Below are 22958 nucleotides of genomic sequence, written 5' to 3' on the forward strand. Positions count from 1 at the left end.
AAGACACACTGACTCATGAGTCAGTGTGTCTTTACCAATATTAAAAATACATGTAGAAATACATGTATTTCGATTCATATGTATGAACTCTGCTTTATAAACTCATACACTGTTTTGAACATGTTTGTTTTGTATCACATTTGTGATTGTTTACATTTTTAAAAAGGATTATCTAGTAAAACACAACAACAGTTATAAACAGATATAAACATTTCAACGCTCCTCTGTGATTGTAGACAGCAGCGTGTGAACAGGACTTTTATTTTGGAGTGGCGACATGACGTTATAATGCTGCGCCGCACTCGTATCTGGCTGAAGAAAGGTTTGTTTAAAGAATACAAGCTGTTTAAATCGATAGAAACCGTTCAATGTCTTCTAGTTTTTTCAAGCGACGTGAAATGAGTTTATTTACTATTAAATGTAACATTGTAATGTTTTATCTAACTTTAATGAAGGATGTTTTTGTGAGTAAAGCGCATACACACATGAGAAACAGTAAACTTGCGTCTCATTTCGCTCCCTCTATCGTGAATCAGTTTATCATAAACACGAATTCAGTCAGTGGTAAATATTGATGGAGAAACCGAGCTTTTCGACACTCCGAGTCAATTGAATCAAATACTTTACAAAATGATTCAGTGATTCGAATCGTTTGAATCACGACACGAGCTGCTCAAATGAATGAAGTAAATGAACGAGAACAATAAACAACTTTTACAAACCAACTGCTAATGTTTTCATGAAAGTGTAATCTATTAATTGTAATTTATAAACGTAATACAAAATATAAATATTAAATTCTTAATTATGAGATGTCTGTATAGTTTGTGTTCGTATATTAATTTGCAGTGTGGATTTATTTTTCTTTCTGTTAATTATTCTGATCTTAAACAGGACAAACATACTGAAAAAACTCCTGGTGAAGCAACTGAGATCCTCGTGACACACTGTAGTAAAGATGGCATTTATTAAAGAGGAAAGTGAAGACGTGAGGATTGAAGAAACATTGACAGTGAAACATGAAGAAACTGAGGAACAAACAGGTTGGTTTCATTCTCAAATCTGAATTCAGTCATTTGATCCTTATTACAATGTCCAGCTCTACAGAAATAGGGAATATACACCGGGGTGCACATGACATTTTTGGGCTGGTTTTCAAGGGAGCACATGGAGATGCTGCTTCGTACTCACATTTTACGCAGCACACTTATCCTAAAAGCTGCCGTCATCACTTTCATCCTCATTATCTGCTTTTCTCTCAAACATGGAAAATGGATGATGTAGACCTGCTTCTTTCTCCCTGGTCAAGCCTGCGATTTGCTGTTTGCATCCACAAGTCAACAGCTGGCTTTGGGTTAGGGCTGCACGATTATGACCAAATTCATAATTGCCGATTATTCCCTTGAAATTGTAATTTCACAATTTACATAAAAAAAAAAAATATATTTTTCAAACTAGTTTTTGTTAATACAATGTTGGTAGACAAGTGAATGTGCATCAGAGGTAAGAGTCTGACAGGCAGGATCTTTAAAGGGATACTCCACAGTTTTTTCATATTAAACTATGTTATTCCCTTAACTTAGACGAGTTGATGCATACCTCTCTCGTCTCAGTGCGTGCACTCAATCGCTCTGGCGCGCGGCGACACTTTGATAGCACTTAGCTTAGCCCAGTTCATTCAAAAGGTACCAAATCTCTGTTTGGTCCCTAATGAATGAACTAGGCTAAGTAGGGGTGTAACGATACACAAAATTGACGGTTCGGTACACCCCACGGTTTTGACATCTCGGTTCGGTTTGGATCGGTGGGGTGGGGGGTTTAGAAAGCTAAAATTGCTTCTTTTTTTTTACAGTGTTTTAATGAACAAATTCTGTCTTTGTCTTTAAATTAATTCAATTACAATTAAACTTTTCGCAAGGATAAAGAAAAAAAAAAAGATCTGCTAATGCTGTAAACTATATAGGGAGCCCACACATTACTATAACCTTAAAGGTTAACAACAGAGCCTAGACTTTTAGCCTAATTTCAGATACTATTTATTTTTTAGATATAATAATCAACACTCAACACATTGTATGAAAACATGTAAACTGAACATAAGGCAGTTTTCTCATTAACTTATGTTTTCTACTCTAATTTGTTATTGAAATATAAATATTTACAGTTGCTGTCATTTTCATGACAGATATTTAAAACATAGGCTACATTAAATAATCAAGATATCAATCATTAACCTGTTAAGTAAAATATATTATATAGGCTCAGTGTTTCCCCTAGAAATTTTTCCAGCAGCGGTGCTGTTGTTACCAAGCCGGTCGCGGGGGTCCGGGGGTGCAAGATTTTTTTTTTTTTTTTTTTATAACCCCTTATACTACAGGACCGTTGAATGCTTGAATCTGATTGGTTGACGAACATTCTAAGGTGTGCATTATTTTCAGGGAAACGCACAGCTAAAGTAGTTCCAGGCAGGTCTTGACCGCATTACAGTTCTATATCACTTCACGTAGTTAACGGTAATAACGGAAAATAGGATACAATTCATAACAAGAAAAAACATTTAGCCGCATGCGCTTGATCTGCAATTTTCAATGTCTAGCTTCACAATCAATGGAAACATGCAGTTTAATTTGAATAAAGTATATAGTCCTATCTATAATCAATAGAAAATTAAACTGAATATAGGCTAAATAAATGGATAGTCCTGCAGCACGGATTATTATTGCAGATAATATAACAAATAAATAATTATTGATAGGCCTACTTGTTAAAAGGGTTTTGTGTTTCATTTATTTGGCTAGTCTGTCATCTGTCAATAATAGAAAAAAAGGAATGAATTCGAATTAATTAAAAGGAATTGAATTAATAAATAAATAATATTGACGCACATGCTTTTCTTTTTTTTGGGGCCGTTAAGGAGCAGAACATTGAGCAGAGAGCGCTATGCGCCGACACACACTCAGACGGAACGGAGAGCGCGGCGCAAACACCGAGCGGAAAAGACCCGCACGTGAAGTTACGAAACAAGCTGCGCGAGAATGAAACCTGATCGCCGAACACGGAGGGGCGGGATGGTATATTTTCCATAGACAGTAAAAAAATGGACACAGCGACCCCATAGACTTCAACGGAGAAAAGTTCGTACCGCTTTCTCCTTTCCGCAAGCGCTTGCTCGCTCTCCCGTGGCGTCTGTCGTTGTGTCTGTCGCCGCGTCGCTTCTATTATGAGTGCGCTTTCCGCGCGCCCACATGTGAAATATTTGCATGTGAACGACTCCTTATGACAACGTGTGTAAGTGAATGTCGTGATATTACTGATGCTGTGAAGATTTTGCAGCGGCGCTGAAAATCCAGCGGCGCCGCTGCTTAATACATTGTAGGGGAAACACTGAGGCTAATATAGTGCAATCATTTAGTGCATTTAGGAACCAACAAGCTGTGGGCACTGAATGACTTGCCTGAGGTAAATATAAGGCTATGTGACAAACTAAGACGTTTTATTGGTGTCTTTCCGCTGCAGAAACACTATCACGATTTTAAAATCTGGCTGATGATTAATTGTCTAAAAAAAAAATGCGGTTATGCCGATTAATTGTCTGTTTAAGGGATTTGTCTCATATATATATATATATATATATATATATATATATATATATATATATATATATATATATATATATATATATATATATATTTCTATTTTTTTTTTTTGTGAGCTTCATTCATTAATTAATTGTGATGAGTTTAATCTTTTGTAAGTTATCATTTTGCAGTGTAAGATTACAGTTAACACCTTTAAATTAGGGCTGTCAAAAGATTAATCGCATCCAAAATAAAAGTTATATATATTTAAGAAAAATGTGTAATTTATATATCAAAAATGTATATTCATATAATTATTTGAATATAAATATTTCTTAAATATATACATGCATGTGTGTGTATTTATATATAAAAGATAATTATACACAGTACACACACACACACACACACACACACATATATTATGTAAACACAAACTTTTATTTTGGATGCGATTAATCTTTTGACAGCCCTACTTTAAATATTAAATAAATGTATTCAATAGCTATGACAAGTCTTTTAATGAGTGTAAAGTGTGTATAAATCAACAGCAAAAAGTAATTCTTGAAAAAATCTGCACAGTAATCTTATAAAATCTAAACATATTAATACAAACAAATCACTATTAGTGCTCTTATAAAAATAATTCAGATATTCATACATTTAACAATTTTATATTTATATATGAATGTAAAGAATTCAGAAGTGTATTTATACACTACACACAAATAATATACAATTAAATTATGCTTATTTTAAATATATTTTGCAGCTTTTTAAGGGGGCAACAAGATATGATAGATATGACAAAAAATATAGGCTTTTAATAATCTTTCAGTGCGCAAAACCATGATAATATGAAACGCTTCCAAACAGAGCGGCACAAAGAGCGTATGAAGAATGATGTCAAGTGCGCATTTAAAAGTTCAAAGTCATTTTAGGCAATCTTCAGCCCTTCATCTGCATTATAATGCCAATATATCATATTTGAGAGCGTTTTACCATGCATCCTGCTGTAACCGGACGAGGCGCGCTGTTTGAACACTGAATGGAGAATGATTGACAGCCGCAGAGGAGGGAAGACGAGTTTCCGTCAACTTGTAAATAGACTTCTGTCCCTCACATTAAGCTATGGAATGGCTTGAATGACTTTGAATATATTGCTGGAAAACTTAATTAGTGCTTGTCTATTTCTTTTGGTCGATGATTCCCCCTTGTGCCGTAGGCCTATAAAAGAGCGCAATTATCACCGTTGTCTGAAACAATCTCTTAGATTGTCTAATCAGTTAGATCAAATAATGGCGATCAGACGGTTATTTAATTATCGCAACATGCCTTTGTGAGGGCTGGGAGAAGATGGTCAGGTGCTGGCTGGGATGGTCTCAGCATGTGAAAGTGCTGTTGTCTTCTGGATGTTCTCTCTGGGGGTATACTGTGCTTTCTTACAGGTCTGGGTGGAGGTTGTTGGACTCTGTTGCTCCTGGGGGTGCTGTTGTGGGTCCGACTCAGGGCCACATCTTTTAGGGTCCTGGCGAAGACAGGAACAGCTGTCTTGTACAGATGGACATGGTCGTAGAGGCATGTGGAGTCCAGGGTGGGGTGGTGTGCTGTGCCAGGTGCAGATTGGGTTTAAGTGCACAGGAGCAGGAGAGGTGGGCATTCACCCACTGGATAAAAATCATGCATGTAATAAAAAATGTAAAAAATCATGCATGTAATAAAAAGTTAACAAACGGAAAACACTAGGCTATATAAAACTTGCCTGTAGGCGACTGTTGGTCAGTTGAAAGACTGACATAAATGTGGGCTTACAAACAGCAAGTCTTTGGCCTCCTTGTTGCACATGGTACTTGAAGGTGTACTTCCTCTTAGTAATCTCAGTGTCAGGCTCACGTGGTCGTCTGCAACTCACCTTGTGCTAGAAGTTTTTTGAGACTTTAGCTTATTAACCATATCACCCAGAGTTAGATAAGTCCATAAATACCCTTCTTATCACCGTGCGTGCCGTAACTCTGTCTGACGCACCCACCGCTAGCCTAGCTTAGCACAAAGACTGGAGGTAAACGGCTCCAGCTAGCATACTAATCCCAAAAAGTGACAAAATAATGCCAACATTTTCCTATTACATGTTGTGATTTAATAGTCACAGCGTGTGCAAATAACAAGGTCACATGCAAGGCCGGACTTACCATTGGGCTTGACTGGGCTCAAGCCCATGGGCCCCGCCCAATAGGGGCCCCCGCCCGTTTGCGTTTGATTTTTTCAATAATATGTCAGTCATTTAATTTTTCATTTAAAGTTTGTTGATTGGTCTAGCATTGTTACCTGGCCCTTCCCTGCAATGAAAAATATAATTTAGGTTTGCTGATTGGTTATTGGTAGTTAGCCTACGTAGTACCTCGTTTACTGCCAAACCGTTGAAAAAAACTGTCTGCATAAGACAGTAGCCGCGTTTCCATTACCCTTCAAATTGCGCAAATTGAAATTGCGAATTGAAAATAAGCACAATGGAAACACGTCAATGTCGCAAAAACTCCCGTTTATCTAAAAAAAAAAAAAAATTTACGCTCGCATGAGGTGGTTTTTCAGGCAATTCGAAAAAATTTTCTATTTTTTTTTTCTAGGCCTATTTAGAAGACGCTTTTATGCAAAAAAGGAACAAAGCTGAGTGTGGAGCGCGCACTGCATGGCACGGAGGCGCGGCCGCGACTTGCATTTTCCTATCAACAGTGGAAACAACTTAAAATACTCTATCATTTCTAGTCAAACAGAAAATCATTTTATTTGTGTAAACTCACAATAACAAGACAACGTTGTGCTTTTGTAAAATAAAAGAAAACAATCAGACGCACTTTCATGATCTCCGTAAACTGGAGCGCGAGAACTGAAACAAAATATAGCCTATGTTGGCTAAAGATTGAAATGTCCACTTTAAAACGAACAAATTCGAATCGAAAGCTAATACCTTCTGATTAATCCGTATGAAATGTGCATTTCTCTCTAAAGGCGCATCTTAACAGCGGAGATGGAGATGTGATTTTAGCCAAAGCAAGTTTATTAATAATATTAATGGCTCTTCTCCGCACTGCGGGAAAAACATCAATTTCAGGTTCTAATTTGGCCTTTGAAAACCAGTAAAATCGACATGTTTTCCATATTAATTTGTGAATATTTTAAATGTTTAATAAAGGGGCAAAAAGAAATCTGAAAATTCGTCGACATGTACTTTTTTGCGCAGCAGTTGGTGTAGCCAGTTCAAATTAAAATGTTGGTGTTCAACTTTGCGTTTTAAAAAGACAACAACCGTTCATTTTTCGTTTTTCAATTACGGGTTAAAAAAGGAAAAACGAATGGACACTAAAGTAGCCTACATGGATCGTTTGGACAGAATACGAGACAGAGTTCTTTATTAAATTCATAAAAGAAACAATAATTAGCCTATAGGAATACTGGATTCTAAATCTCAAAGAAATACCACAATCAAAACATATGTTTTCCAGGTAAATAAGTGTTTTATTCTCATTCTGACCAAGACATTTGTGCATTGCAATAAACTTATGATCACTTTGAACTTTTTTTAACATGTAACACTGTCTATGGTACCAGTCACCTTTTGAAAGTAGCTTTGCACTTCAAATAACGATTGGATCGATTATATTGTTACGCCACCAGATGACGACAAATGACTTTTAAAAAACATTTGTCATTGAATCGTTCATTCAGGAGATTCGTTCAAAAATGCTGATTCATCTATGAAACAAGTGCATTTGATTGAGGAATTGAATCATTCATTCAAACCCAAGTTTTTTTTATTTTTTTATAATTCAGATTAATTAAACATTTTAATAGACTTCAGCAATTAACATAAATTATGTTATTTTGCTTAGTTGTTTGTTCAGAATCGTGATCTCTATTTTTATTCTCAGTTTATCCAGAATTGTGTAGCTCTAATAGGCCTACATAGCTTGTGTATGTATCATTGTGTTCTATTTGAAGTAATGTAGAAGGTAGGGCCCGAAAGTGACTCAAGCCCAGGGGCCCCCACCACCCTAAGTCCTGCCCTGGTCACATGAGACACAGCCATCTTCTAACCGTATACATACTGGGAACTATATTCTCAGAAGGCGAAGCATTGCTACTTCTGCAGAGTGATTTACTCCAACTCTGAGTGAACTCTGCTCCTCACCACAGGGCTTCTCAGCTGAGGGCTTCTTTTTGCCAATAATTCAAACAAAACATTTTTTCTAGTTTTTGTCTAAATCTTTCAGAATAAATTGTAATATGTATATTTTTTTTGTATATATGATCATACATGAAATAAACTTTTTTTTGTGTGAAGTTTCTTTAACAACACTCTAGTAGCTATGTTTGATTAAGATTTCTGATTAGAAAGAGCCTACCCTCATAACTTTATGCAGTAAGGAACAGGGGAGATTCAGATAAGTCTCAATAACCAACCAGAGCAGCCAGATCTGTTTCTAAGGCCAATGTGTTTTCTGCCATTCTGTCTGCCAATGAAACAAAATATTGACTAACTCTTCGTCCAATTAAAGACAAATTACCACCTTTTGCTACCACATGTCCAGGTAGAAGTTAGAAGTTTATAAACATGCATAAAGGGAAACCTGCAAGCACTAGGAGCATCCATTTCATTTGCACTCTGACTCTGCACACTTCACAATGGATCCACAGAGGTTGAAACAAAGGTTTTACAGTGTTTTGGAAGTTGTAGAAGAACTTTGCAAGTCGAGTGAAAAAGAGTTGGAAGGAGAAGAGAATGAAACCAGCAATGATGAGCCAGACATTTTGGAAGAGGTTTTTTCAGACACCACAGAGAGGTAAGTTTCTACATTTCTATATAAATGTCTCTCTCTCTCTCTCTCTCTCTCTCTCTCTCTCTCTCTCTATATATATATATATATATACATGTATGTGTGTATATATATACACAGTATGTATATATATATGTATATATATATATATATATATATATATATATATATATATATATATATATATATATATACATATATACACTGTATATATATAACAAATGCTTGGGAGCAGCATGAAAATGTAACATGATACTACTTACATGTACTTATTTTACTTTTATATACTTACATTTTACTTATATTTGTAATAGGTGTCCAGATAATACTGATGACGTGGACTGGACTGCTGAACCAACATCATCATTTGCATCATCATCAGGTGCTGCTCCTAACAATTTTGGAGACCGACTGAGAGCTACAACCGCAAGACAAGGGAGAAGCAGTGGAAGAGGAAGAGGAATAAGCAGTTTGAGGGAAAGAGGAAGAAGCAGTGTGAGAGGAAGAGGAAGAAGCAGTGTGAGAGGAAGAGGAAGAAGCAGTGTGAGAGGAAGAAGCAGTGTGAGAGGAGGAGGAAGAAGCAGTGTGAGGAGGAGGAAGAAGCAGTGTGAGGGGAAGAGGAAGAAGCAGTGTGAGAGGAAGAAGCAGTGTGAGAGGAGGAGGAAGAAGCAGTGTGAGGAGGAGGAAGAAGCAGTGTGAGGGGAAGAGGAAGAAGCAGTGTGAGAGGAAGAGGAAGAAGCAGTGTGAGAGGAAGAGGAAGAAACAGTGTGAGAGGAGGAGGAAGAAGCAGTGTGAGAGGAGGAGGAAGAAGCAGTGTGAGAGGAAGAGGAAGACAGACTGACTCGGTTTCAGATACTCTTTCTGATACTAAAGTGAGATGGCATGATTTAGACAAGCCTGACATATCACCTGAGCCCATTTTCAAGCCAGAATGTATGGCTGGGCCTCAAGTTATCACTTCTAAAGTTTACAGTCCTCTAGAGTTATTTCATCATATTGAAATATTTCATTATTTTATCTGATGTCTGCCAGACCATTATAAAAATAAAACACAAATGCCTACTCTGCTGAGCACCAGAACAGCACAAGGAGACTAAAGCAGGAGATGTGCCAAAAGGACTTGTTTAGTTTCCTTTCGGTTGTTCTGTACATGGGTCTGGTAACGTTACCAGCAGTGCCAGACTACTGGAATGGATCCCGGCTTTTAAATTTTAGCTTCCCAGCATCAGTAGATCAAGACATCAAGATTCAAGGCAATCTCCAATGCACTTCACATCAGCAATCTAAAGGTGAATGCGGAAAATATCAAGAAAAGTAGTACCCTTAATACGACCGCCTGTTCAAAGTGAAGCCCATATATGTGTAGCTTCGTGACTGGTGCAAGAGCTTCTTTCATCCTGACCAAAACATCTCAGTGGATGAAAGAATGGTAGCTTCCAAAACATGGATCAGTCTGAAGCAGTACCACAGGGACAAGCCAACCAAATGGGGGTATAAGCTCTTTGTACTCACAGATTCACGGCTTGGCTATACGTGGGATTTTTTTATGTATGAGGGAAAATCCCTCACAACTCAAAACCCTAAGAACAAGGAGCTGAGCTATGAATCTCTTGTAGCTTTAGTTTAATGTCTTGGGTACCAGCTACAAGCTCTATGTAAATAACGTCTACACAAGCCCAATGCTCCGGGATCTCTTTAAAAAACTGATCTTTGCTGATCTAAACTGCCCAAAAAAGCCCCTTGTGGGTCCATTAGGTGGATCAGGGATGACAAACTTGTTTGTTGAATGGAAGGACACAAGAGAAGTTATCATGTGCTCCTCCTTCCATTCAGCTAATGGAAACCAGACGGTGCAGAGGAAGGTCAAGACACCTGATGGGCAATGGGTAGAAAAGACGATCCCCATTCCTGCTGCAGTGTCCGACTACAACAAGTGAGTAGAATTTATTATGTGGTGTGTTGCAAAAAAAAAAAAAAAGGTGCAATAGTGTAGGTTTTATATATTGACACAGGAACATGGGAGGTGTTGACATGTCTGATGCCCTCATTGGATATTATACCATCCTTAGAAAAACCAGAAAGTGGTACCGGCCTCTCTTTTACCATTTTGTGGACATCGCTGACAGCACACCACCCCACCCTGGACTCCACCTGACCAAAAGAAGAAAAAAAGTCAGAGGGAGTTTCGAGAAGTTCTGGTCAGTCAGCTTGCTGACTGGATGCCACCACCTGCATCCTCTGCCACACCTGCTACACCCTCTCCTAGCATGCCTGTCACAAGCCAAAGCACATCTCTACATCAAAACATGCTTTCAGAAGAAAGTGCAGAGTGTGCCACATGAAGACAACAGTCTTCTGCGCTGCCTGTGATGCTGCTCTCTGTTTCCTGCCAGAGTATGATTGCTTCAACAACTGGCATGACAAGAACAGCCTGTAACACCAACAAACGGGCACAAACAGGACTTCGAAAAGTGTGGGGGGGATGGGGGGACATGCCTATATGTAGCCTATATAACGATAGGTATCCTATATAACGTTATATTGGTAGCCTATTCATAGATGCCACCTACGTCACTACCAAATAGAACACCGCCATATTTACGACCGATCTCACCCAGAATGGCCGCCCAAACTGCCCATTTGAATGAGAGAGAGAGAGACAGAGATACCTGGAGAAAATGTCAATTTTAGGCTCTGATTCTTATTTGTTACCCCAAGTTTTATGTGTATATATATATATATATATATATATATATATATATATATATATATATATATATATATATCTTGTGCATAACCCCTCCCCATACAGTGGGGATCACTTGAAGGCTTTCAAGAGTACCGATGCATATCAATATGCTGTGGCTGGATGGGTGAAAGACGTGAAAGTGCGGCACCTGGCCACCAAGGATTTATATTTAATCATGGGAAATGTAGATATTATTAAAAAAAAATTCAGATTCAGATTTTGGTGGTAGTTTGCTCTGACTAGGTAGCTACCAGCTGTTAACCACGGCTCACGGCTAGCTGTCATTAATCTGGATAATGTTCTTTTAATGTCAGATGTGTTTATACTCATTGAAAGAACATGAAGGGGAGGAATATCATGAATATCATTAATAAACATGATATTTATCAGAATAAATATGATTGGAGTTCAAAATCAGTTTATTGTACAAATGTATTGCAGTTAATGATTAGATATTATAAAGATAACTAGCAACATTAAAGAGCGGTTAAAAAATTACAGCAGATAAAATACGAGAAGTTACAGTGCAGTATAATAAATTGAACATTAAAGAGCAGCTAAAAACAAATTACAAATATAAAAGCAGATAAAATACGAGATTTTTTTTAAGCGTCAAATTTGACCCGAAGACAACAGGAGGGTTAAAGAAAAAGTTGATTTCAAAGAACAGAGTTGCAGCTTTTATAAATGAATTAATTGATATATTACATTCTTTTTTTGTAGTTGTATATATTGTATGTTGTATTGTGTGAATGTGTTTGTAATCATGTAGTCATGTAACAAATACATTTGATCCATACATCCACAAATGGACAATAAACAAATGATTAATAATTGCATGTATAGTAGTTCAGAGTTCTTTTGGTATAGAATAAAATACCAGTTCGGGGTTCCTCTTTCGGCTGTTGTTGCAGCCAACTGCACAACATATTGCAGGCATTACTGAGACCGTCGGTCGTAAAGATGGCGGCGCAAAGCTACAGTGACGTCATGTGAGCCGAACGTATTTAACGGTGTTAATTTATTTTCTTAATATTTCTCTTGTGGCCTAAGGAGTGAAAAATGAGAAGAGAAGTATTTCGTTTTAAAGTTATTTTTGAAATGAGGAGTAAACTAATATAACTAATGTTTCATTTTTCTCGCTGTGCGTCGGTTATGGGGTGATGTGCTATAAAATCAATGCAGGGAAATTGAATTGTAGCCTAATAATAGCCTATTCATTTAACCCTCTGGGGTCTGAGGGGTTTTTGGGGTCCTTGAGATGTTCTGACATGCCCTGACATTTGTGCTTTTTTCAGTTGCTTATAAACATATTAATGGCAAAGGTGTAAATTCACTCTATTTAGCACAAACAGGGCTACCATAATATGTGAACAACTTGCATGTACATGCTTGTATTTTTGATAGAATAATGTTTATGCATGTTTTTTTCAAAAACAAAAAACTAAAGTTTCTGAAATAAGGCCATAAAACACATTCTAAATATATGTAAATAAGACTTTTGACTAATGGATGACGTTGCCTAGAATTTTTTCTTCAAAACTATGTGAAAATCATCCTGCCTAATCATTCACATAACACAATACATTGATTTAAATCTTGTAAAACACTTTTTGTTTGGAAAGGCCATATGCGGGTGGGCGTGATTCACACCTGCGGAGACAATGGGGCCCGCATAATGAGGCTGCATACGTAATGAGCCTTTCATTCAGGTGTGTGAATGAGCCACAAAAATGCAAGGACAATATATAACTGGTTTGTTGTTTTTTTTTCCACAAATTTTGCTTGAAAATTGTACAATATCCAAGGTAAACATTTCTAGTAATTGTGCAGTTAATTGTTCTCATACTGTATTTTCAGATTTAGAATATATTCTCTTCCCAAATGTGTCACTAATAAAGCATAATAAAATTATTTAAAGAGAAGGCTTATAATGACCTTTTAAGATTTTGTTTACATCTATCCTTATATATATATATATATATATATATATATATATATATATATATATATATATATATATATATAATTTTTTTTTTTAAGGTTATACAATTACAACAACATTTAAAATTGTAACAATATTTCCAGTGTAATCTTTCTTTGTATTCGCGATTCATATTAAAACAGTATTTTTGCCAGCTGTAGTAGCTCCACAACAGCACGCATCTTTGCGTTCATTCATTCAGATTAGAACAAAGCAAACAGAACTGAACTAATTCCTCAGCGGGATCCGTTTGCTCCTCGAAATGATACTTCCAGAACTTCTGAGGTAAATTTTTGCAGGATTATTATCAAGATAGTAGTATTCCTCACAGCATCGTAAAGTACATAAGTCTGAAAGTGAACTCGCGGTGTGTGTTATCCAGCTGATGTGGGCGTTTCACAGGTTTGTTTGGATCGCCTCACATTTGCGTTTGAATAGCGCGCGCTCTCCGTGGGCGTGCCGTCTATTGCCTTCTCTCTCACTCCTTAAATTCGTGATTTTATGTTTGTTTCTATGTTTGTCGCTACTAACTTTGGACTGCAATATGTCATATGTATATGATCGTCAAACATTATTAAACATCCGCATGGCTATCGATACTACCGAGGGTAATGTTGAGGAGTGCTGCCGATTTCCCCCACCTGTGTATCAGCACCTTTTTGTACAACAGCGTTGGTATCCCGCTGACCCTTCCTGGAGGCGACGGCGTCGGAGAAAGCGTGGAAAGCGGGGTGGAGTTGCTGCTCGATTGAAGTCTCTTACGCGGTCCTCGGTTGTGTGTGTTGGTCCTGTGCTAACCCGCGAGCGCCGTCTCGTTGGGGCTTTTACATGGTCCTTCCCTTCTCATCGGTGGCTTCGACCCGTTGTTGGATGTCTTTTGCCGGACCCTTCGTGCATCGTCTCCCCAAGCTTTCGACGTCGTGGAGTGAATCATCGTAATCTTCGTTTACCAACTCGAACAACACAGCTGGAGGTAGCTGCACCATCCCTTAAAGTGGCCCTGATCAACGCCCGGTCAGTGGTGAACAAGACATTTTTAATAAACAATTTCTTCACGATGCAGGACCTGGATATTTTATTTATCACTGAGACATGGATTAAACCGGATGAGCTAAGTCCTTTCACAGAACTAGTTCCTCAGGATTGTTTTTTCCTTAATTCACCGCGGCTATCTGGCCGCGGAGGGGGACTAGCGTCACTGTTTAAAAAACAATATCCCTGCCGTGGTCTAACAACTAGCCCTCGTCATACTTTCGAAGTACAACTTGTGCAACCGACATCAACCAACTCTCAGGTATTTGCCCTGGTTTATCGTCCACCTCAACCGAATAAGGATTTTTTAAATGAATTTGCAGAGTTTGTGGGGGATCTGGTCACCAGATTTGACAGAATTTTAATCCTGGGTGATTTTAATATTCATGTGTGCTGTGATACTAAGCCACTTTCTAAAGAGTTTTTGAATCTTATTGTCTCTTTTGACCTGGATCAATGGGTGTCTGGACACACTCATATTCAGGGACATACTCTAGATTTAATTCTATCACGTGGTTTATTGGTATCAGACATTAACATCAGTAATACTGGTATGTCGGATCATTTTCCGATTCTGTTTTCTCTGCCTAATAATGACACCAGACATAAACTTCATTCTTGCACACGGACAACCCGATTTTTTAATGAACGTACTAAGGAGGACTTTGTGGCATTATACCCGGGTTTAGTTACGGAACAAGCCACTGCTCCATCATTGAGCTCCTTAGATGCTGAAGATCACTTGAACTTTTTTAATTCTGTCTGCTCAAACGCTCTAAATGCTGTTGCCCCAATCAAGGAAAAGAGAAAGAAAATTAATCATGTTTCAAAACCATGGATCAATGATAATGTTCGTTCTCTTAGACAGACCTGTAGAAGGGCTGAACGCAAGTGGAATAAGGACAGACTACATGTTTCTTATGAAATTTTGAAGAATTCCCTCGCTGCATTCCAGCAAGCTGCTAAAGCTGCTAAAAATCACTACTTTTCTGAGCTGATTAGAATCAACAGTAACAGGCCTAAAGTTTTATTTTCAATAATTGATTCTGCTCTAAATCCCACCACCAATCCTTTACCAGAGATTTCTGACTCTCTCTGCGAAGATTTTGCAATATTCTTTAATGAGAAGATCTCAATGATCAGATCTCAAATGTCTCTGCCCATTTATATGACACTTGAAGTCCCCATATGTTCTTCTACATGGTCCGTCTTTGAACCTGTTTCCCTTGACTCTCTGGTTGAGATTGTTTCATCTTTAAAAACTACTAGCTGCTTTCAAGATGTGATTCCTACCAAATTTTTTAAGCAGGTTGTTTGTGTTATAGGTTCTGATCTGTTGTCTATTATCAATAAATGTCTCTACACCGGGGTGGTTCCTAACAGCCTGAAACATGCCTCGGTCTTGCCGAAACTTAAAAGAGCTGGCTTGGACCCTTCAGTTCTAAGTAACTACCGCCCCATTTCAAATTTACCCTTTATTTCTAAAATTTTAGAAAAAGTAGGTCTGAGCCAACTCCAGTCTTTTTTAACTGATAGTCTGATTTATGAGAAATTTCAGTCTGGTTTTAAATTACGTCACAGTACAGAATCTGCACTTTTACGAGTCATGAATGATGTTCTACTCAGTACTGACACAGGGCAATCTGTAGCTCTCGTCCTTTTAGACCTTAGCTCTGCTTTTGACCTGGTCGACCATGATATTTTAATCTCTCGTCTTGAAGCATATACAGGTTTTAGGGGCATGGTGTTGAAATGGTTCCGCTCATATCTGTCTAACAGAAGCTACTCTTTTCGTATCGGGAAACAGTGCTCATCTAAAATGAAACTTGGGTTTGGCGTTCCGCAGGGTTCTATCCTTGGGCCAGAACTATTTAATTTGTATATGTTACCTTTAGGTTCTATTTTAACTAAACATGGGATTTCTTTTCACCTGTATGCCGATGATACACAAATTTACATGCCTTTAAAGCGTGACGACAAGTCTGCTTTAAAGCCACTACTGGACTGCTTAGAGGACCTGAAATTATGGCTTGCTGGTAACTTTTTGAGTCTGAATGAAAATAAGACGGAAATTATCGTATTTGGACCCAGTGATCGTAGTACACATGTTTGTGACCTCAAAACGTTGTCACCCTACAGTACCACCTGTATTCGGAATCTGGGGGTCTGGATTGATAACAACATTACGCTTGAAAAGCAGATAAGTGCGGTGGTAAAGTCCTGCTTCTTTCACCTCCGTCTCTTAGCTAAGGTTAAACCATTTTTGTCTGGTAAGCACTTTGAGATAGCTATGCATGCTTTTGTAACATCCAGATTGGACTATTGTAATTCTTTATATATCGGGATTCCTCAGAAACACATCACCCGTTTACAAATAGTCCAAAATGCAGCTGCACGCCTTCTCAAAGGAAAACGTAAATTTGAACATATTACACCGGTTCTGATCTCGCTTCATTGGTTACCGATTAAGTTTCGAATAGATTTTAAAGTCTTGCTCTTTGTTTTTAAATCTTTACAGAATTTAGCTCCCCAGTATCTAACTGAACTGCTTCATCCAGAAATTAAGTCCAGATCACTAAGATCGGGGGACTGGAACTTGCTCTCTGTCCCTAGGACCAGATTAAAAAATAGGGGTGACCGTGCTTTCGCAGCCTATGGACCTAAGCTATGGAATAGCCTACCCCCAAATATCAGATCTGCCCAAACTCTAACACTTTTTAAAACTTCTTTGAAAACGCATTTCTTTTCACTAGCTTTTAATATTCCCTGATGTGTCTGACTTTTTCTCTTTGATGTGTATCTTTTGCTGGTTTCTGTGCTTGTATTGTCTACCCTTATTGGCCTTGTTAAGCACTTTGGTCAACGCCAGTTGTTTTTAAATGTGCTATACAAATAAAATTGTATTGTATTGTATTGTATTAATTAGCTGAGATGAGAACGACTGACATCTCTCTCTTTGCATGCATATTACATAAACTGTGAATATTTGTTTTTTATAAAAATTACTTCATTTAAAAGAAGAAAATTCAAGCTTCATGCCTGTGTGACTGTATGCCTGTTTGACTGAGTATTCGCTGAGTTACAGTTCATTTTCGGACGCGTTTCAGAATTGACTTCACTGACGGAGAGTAGGCAGAACTCGCATCATGTTTATTTTTCTTTATTTGGCAAAAAGCACAACACTTTGTTTTTATTATGAGCATACACAAAAAAAATACACACTAAACAGGATCGATTGATGTATAACACAAGCATATAAGATAAAAATTCATATTTTTATTTTATTTATTTTTTTGCACTCATACGGAAAAAAACGAGCCTATCGTGCCGGCGCGAAAGCCGACCTCAGGGGGTTAATAATAAAATGCTTAAGTTGTTTACCAATCAGAGCTCACTCAGCGCACCACACAAATAATGATGAAGCGGGAGAACAGAATAGGTGAACGGGAGGAAAGAACATAAAATATGCATGTTGGTAAGAATAAAAATTATTTGGTGCTAAAGAGAAATTCAACATCAGTCTTTTTGGAGTATTTTGGATTCAAGAGAGAGGATGTGTCACAGAGCAAGGTAATTTGCAAGACCTGTGAAATGATTATTGCAACGAAACTGGGCAATACTACAAACCTGTTGTAACACTTAAAACAGCACCATAAAAAACTCCATGATCAGTGCATGTTGACAAAAGCACACCTCAAAGCCAGCCTGAACCGACTGAACAAGTATCCATTGTTTAAGCATTTGCAAGTGTCACACCTTATGAGAAAGGACCAAACCGGCACATGGAAATCACCGACGCAATCACCTATCATACATGAAAAGACATGGTGCCTGCGTACATTGCCAGTACTTCACTGGGGCAGTTTGCAGCTGAGTGTGAAGCGGCTGGGATGAGAATCAGCACCTCCAAATCCGAGGCCATGGTTCTCAGTCGGAAAAGGGTGGCTTGCCCACTTCAGGTTGGTGGAGAGTTCAACCTACTGGTCAATCTACGTTCCTACTCTCACCTAAGGTCATGAGCTGTGGGTTATGACCGAAAGGACAAGATCCCGGATACAGGCGGCCAAAATGAGCTTTCTCTGCAGGGTGGCTGGGCGAAATGATAGTGGAGCGTTTGTTTATTATATATTTTTTTTAATAAATTATGAATAAATAAAAACAAATATGCATAAAATAAAAATGTACAGATAAATGAAGCTTTGGAAAGCAAAATTAGTTTGAGCACAAGTGTCTTCAGTCACTGGTCCATGTCTTCCCCCAGCTGAAGACTGTTGTAGGTTGTGTTGGAATCTAAGAGGTGAAGACCAGGGCCCAGTTGTTCAAAAGTAATCTGGTCAGATTTTGTCTATCAGATTGGAAAAATTGGGGGGCAAAAAATAAAAATTTAGATTAAGTCGTAGATACAGTGTAAACATGGACTTTACATGTTAAAGTTCAAGCTGGAGGTGAGTCTTCCGTCAGCTCGTTTTCTGATTGGTTATTGTTTTGTTTCACGTGATAATTTGTCTTAGAGGTTCCCCCCACACAAAAGGGCTTATGATTCGAGATTCGTCGAATCCGACGTTCCAACTCTAGCCACATGTCACACCACAAAAAAATCTGATAAAATTATCTGTAAAATAATAAAAATACATTTTATTTATAGGCGCCTTTCTTGGCACTCAAGGACACCGTAAGACTTAAAAGCAGCAAAAAATAAAGAATAGAACAACATTAAAAACAACAGAAAGAGGCAGAGTAATTGACATCAAGTGAAATAGTTGTTGATGGCCTTGAATGTTAACAGAAGGACTTTGAATTGGATACAGAACTGGACCGGGAGCCAGTAAAGCTGTTGGATAACAGCAGTGATGTGGTGAATGGAGGGGGTTTGAGTTATGTGGGCAGCTGAATTCTGGACCAGTTGAAGTTTATGAAGTTTATGATTTGTGAGGGAGGCCGAAAAGGAGAGAGTTGCAGTAGTCCAAACGGGAAGTGACGAGACTGTGGACATGGACAGTGGTAGTGTGTGTGTGTGTGTGTGTGTGGTGGGGTGGTGGGGGTGTAAGGGAGGGGCAGAGGTAGGAAGTAGGCAGAACGGGTAATGTTATTGATTTTACTTCATGAAAGTTGCATAGATACATATTTTTCGGCTTTAATATTTGTATTGTGTGGTAGCCATTTTATAAAAGCAATAAGGTACTCAAGGCTAGTGTTGTATCATGAATGAGTCATGACTGAAGGGGTTGGAGGAACAGTCTCTCATACCTTATTGCTTAACTGTTGTTTTTTTGTTTTGTTTTTATCATTGTATCTTAATTACAGTGACACAATCGTCAGAGATGAAGCAGTCAAGAGTAATTTCTAACAATTGCATCTTAATTGTTGATCTAAGGCTACGTTCACACTGCAGGCTGAAACGACCCAATTCCGATTTTTTTGCCTCTATGCGACCTGTATCTGATCTTTTCATGACAGTCTGAACGACACAGATCCGATCTTTTCAAATGCGACCCAGGCCACTTGGGTATGTGGTCCCAAATCCGATACATATCCGATCTTTTCAAATGCGACTTCAGTCTGAACGGCCAGGTCGCATGTATCCGACCCGCACGTCATTGATACGCGAAAAACGTCATAATTCTGTAGTCGTCGGTTTGAAAACGGACTGCATATTCGTCGAGCTGAGGTAAATCTGCCGAACGGGTCGACCTCGACGAGCCCGTTAATTAAAAAAATTAATTAAAAAAGCCCATGGCCATTATACATGTTAACTTATTTGTCCTGAATCTGATATTAGATAGGTCAGCGGCTGCTGTCTGGCTCTTGTGTAACGGTCGCTGCGTGCGCTCGTGTGTGTGTGTGAGGGAATCACAGTTAGTTCAAGTTTAGCTACTTCCGCAAACAACAAGTGACGTCGTTGACCGTTGAGTACTCTTCTGCGCATGCGGGGCACTTCTGGGTCATTTCACGTTCACACAGGAGATCACAAAAGGTCGCATTTAATTGGAAATGTGAACGGCCTTGCAAAAAAATCGATTTTTAAAAAAAAATCGGAATTGAGCATTAAGCCCTGCAGTGTGAACGTAGCCAAATTTTGCTTTTAAAAACCAGCACAAAAGTCAAATGGATTACCAGATCCTGGATAGCAAAATGTGGGATTTCCAAATCCAGATAATTCTGATCCAGATTAAACTTTTTGAGCAACACACCCCCCTCGGCGGCCCTGGGAATAGGATCAAGTTGTATTTTGGTTTTTGATGATTTACATGTCTAAATGTTTTGTTTTCAGTTGCTTTGTGCCATTAAACTGGTGTTAATTTGCATTTTTCTCTTTTTGCCTTAGACCTGATGGTGCTGAAAGAGGAGACTGAAGTACTAAATGAAATGGAAGAGAAAGATCAATATGAGAATCATAATTTCATAACAAGAGAAAAAACTTTTAGTTGCTCACAGACTAAAAAGACAGACACTAAAAGTAAATTCTCCTGCCAACAGTGTGGAAAGTGTTTCAACCAACATGCAAATCTTCAAGTCCACTTGAGAATTCACACTGGAGAGAAGCCTTACACCTGCCAACAGTGTGGAATGCATTTCTCTCAAAAAGTACACCTTGACAGACACATGCGAGTTCACACAGGAGAGAAGCGTCGTACCTGCCAACAGTGTGGAAAGACTTTTGCTGAAAAAGTAAGCCTTAACAGACACATGAGAATTCACACTGGAGATAAGCCTTTCTCCTGCCAACAGTGTGAAAGGAGTTTCAGTTGCAAAGGAAACCTTAAAGTCCACATGAGAACTCACACTGGAGAGAGCCCTTTCACCTGCAAACAGTGTGGAAACAGATTCACCCTAAAAGGAAGTCTTAAAAAGCACATGAGAACTCACACTGGAGAGAAGCCTTACACCTGCCAACAGTGTGAAATAAGTTTCACTCTGAAAGAAAGCCTTAACAGACACATGAGAATTCACACTGGTGAGAAGCCTTACACATGCCTTCACTGTGGAAAGCCTTTTACTGAAAAAGGAAGCCTTGACAGGCACATGAGAATTCACACTGGAGAGAAGCCTTACACCTGCCAACAGTGTGGAAAGAGTTTCACTCAAATTGGAAACCTTAAAGTCCACGTGAGCGTTCATGCTGGAGAGACACCTTTCACCTGCCAACTGTGTGGGAGAAGTTTCAATCGAAAAGGAAACCTTAAATGCCACATGAGAATTCACACTGAAGAGAGCCTTTTCACCTGCCAACAGTGTGGAATAAGTTTCACTCAAAAAGGAAATTTTAACAAACACATTAGAATTCACACTAGAGAGAAGCCTTACACCTGCCAACAGTGTGGAAAGAGTTTTGATCAACATGAAAAACTTAAAGTCCACATGAGAATTCACTCTGGAGAGAAGCCCTACGTGTGCACTCAGTGTGGAAAGAGTTTCACTCAAAAACGACACTTTAAAGTCCACTTTAGACTTCACACTGGAGAGCAACCCTTCACTTGCCCTCAGTGTGGAAAGAGTTTCAATTCAAAACAACACTTTAAAGACCACATTAGAATTCACACTGGAGAGACGCCTTTCACCTGCCAACGGTGTGGAAAAAGTTTCAACCGAAAAGGAAGCCTTAACCGGCACATGAAAGTTCACACTGGAGAGAAGCCGTTTACATGTGGTCACTGTGGAAAAAGTTTTAGGTATAAAATAGCCCTTAAGTACCACATGAGTATTCATGTATGAGAGAATTGTTTTTGTATGTCATCAGTGTGGAATGAGTTTCAGACAGAAAACTCCTTATGTTTGAGAGACTGTATAATGTGCTGATTATTGTTTTGGTACTATATCACCTTAGAGGGCCGAATTCCCAATTAATGTCCAGTGACTACGAGAGAAGTAAATAAGCCAGGGTCAAGAATTAGATTCCCTCAATGTTATTGATTAGTCAAATGAAGAATGAACTAGATCAAATTTTACATGTTAACAAAAGTATAAATCTGTATCAAATAAAATACCTAAAACTGTGTGTGTAGGCCTGTGCAAAATAATAAAGACACAATATAACAGAAAGATGCTTTTGATTAAAATATACAGAGACGTGGAGTTCTGGCAATAGCCGTTTGCCACTGTCGCCCGATTGCGAGTCTGAACTTTCAACGGGCCAGTCGGGGATTAATAGCCTTTTTTCTGTATCACTGAGGCCAAAATCACACGATTGGGTCAGAAGCTCCACAGCGCTTTACTAAAACCATTGTTTTAAATAAACCCCATCATTTCACCAACAAAGGGAAGTTTTAAGAAACTAGCGAGATCGCAAAATGAACGTGATGAATGTATGTGTTTTTATTTTTTACTTAAAATATTTAAAATCCAGACATCAATGTTTTACCACAGTTTTACAATAAAAAGTGATACATTGATAATAATTAGTTTGTGTCAGGATTGCACAGAAATAGTGTTTTTTACCATTATTTCACAAAAGAGGGAGGACACGTACTTATTCAGTCACATCTGTTTCTGTTTATTTGAAGTCACAGGACAGCATAAAACTATGGGGCTTTAGTTCAAAAGCATGCACATTAAAAAATGTAGATAAAGGTAAATTCTATCATTTTTCCACCATCTGAGAAACTTTGAGGGCTGTTTATTGGTAAAAAAAAACAGTTAGCGTTTTGCATCACATATAAATATATTTTTTGTATATATGTCTTTTACGGTGATCAGAATCCACATTGGATCACAAATGGAAGTTATTTCAAACACTTGCTGTTTGAAATTTGCCTGGAAATCCAGACCCAAATCAGATTAAGGGT

At 38.3% G+C, this 22958-nt stretch overlaps 1 protein-coding gene across 2 annotated transcripts; it reads left to right on the forward strand.

Moving 5' to 3' along the window:
- The first annotated feature begins 271 nt into the window (after nt 1–271).
- On the forward strand, nt 272–22186 carry LOC308689674 (uncharacterized protein). Of its 2 annotated transcripts, none has more exons than XM_081363509.1 (3): nt 272–322; nt 895–1043; nt 20501–22186. In XM_081363509.1, the coding sequence occupies exons 2-3, from the start codon at nt 959–961 to the stop codon at nt 21886–21888; spliced, it is 1473 nt and encodes a 490-aa protein (XP_081219635.1). In that variant the 5' UTR covers nt 272–322; nt 895–958; the 3' UTR covers nt 21889–22186. The 2 variants fall into 2 exon arrangements, with proteins under 2 accessions (XP_081219635.1, XP_081219636.1); XM_081363510.1 differs by having other exon boundaries at nt 311–686.
- Nucleotides 22187–22958: the final 772 nt, after the last annotated feature.

Source organism: Scardinius erythrophthalmus (assembly GCF_964197995.2).
Source record: "Scardinius erythrophthalmus genome assembly, chromosome: 4".
NCBI lineage: Eukaryota > Metazoa > Chordata > Actinopteri > Cypriniformes > Leuciscidae > Scardinius > Scardinius erythrophthalmus.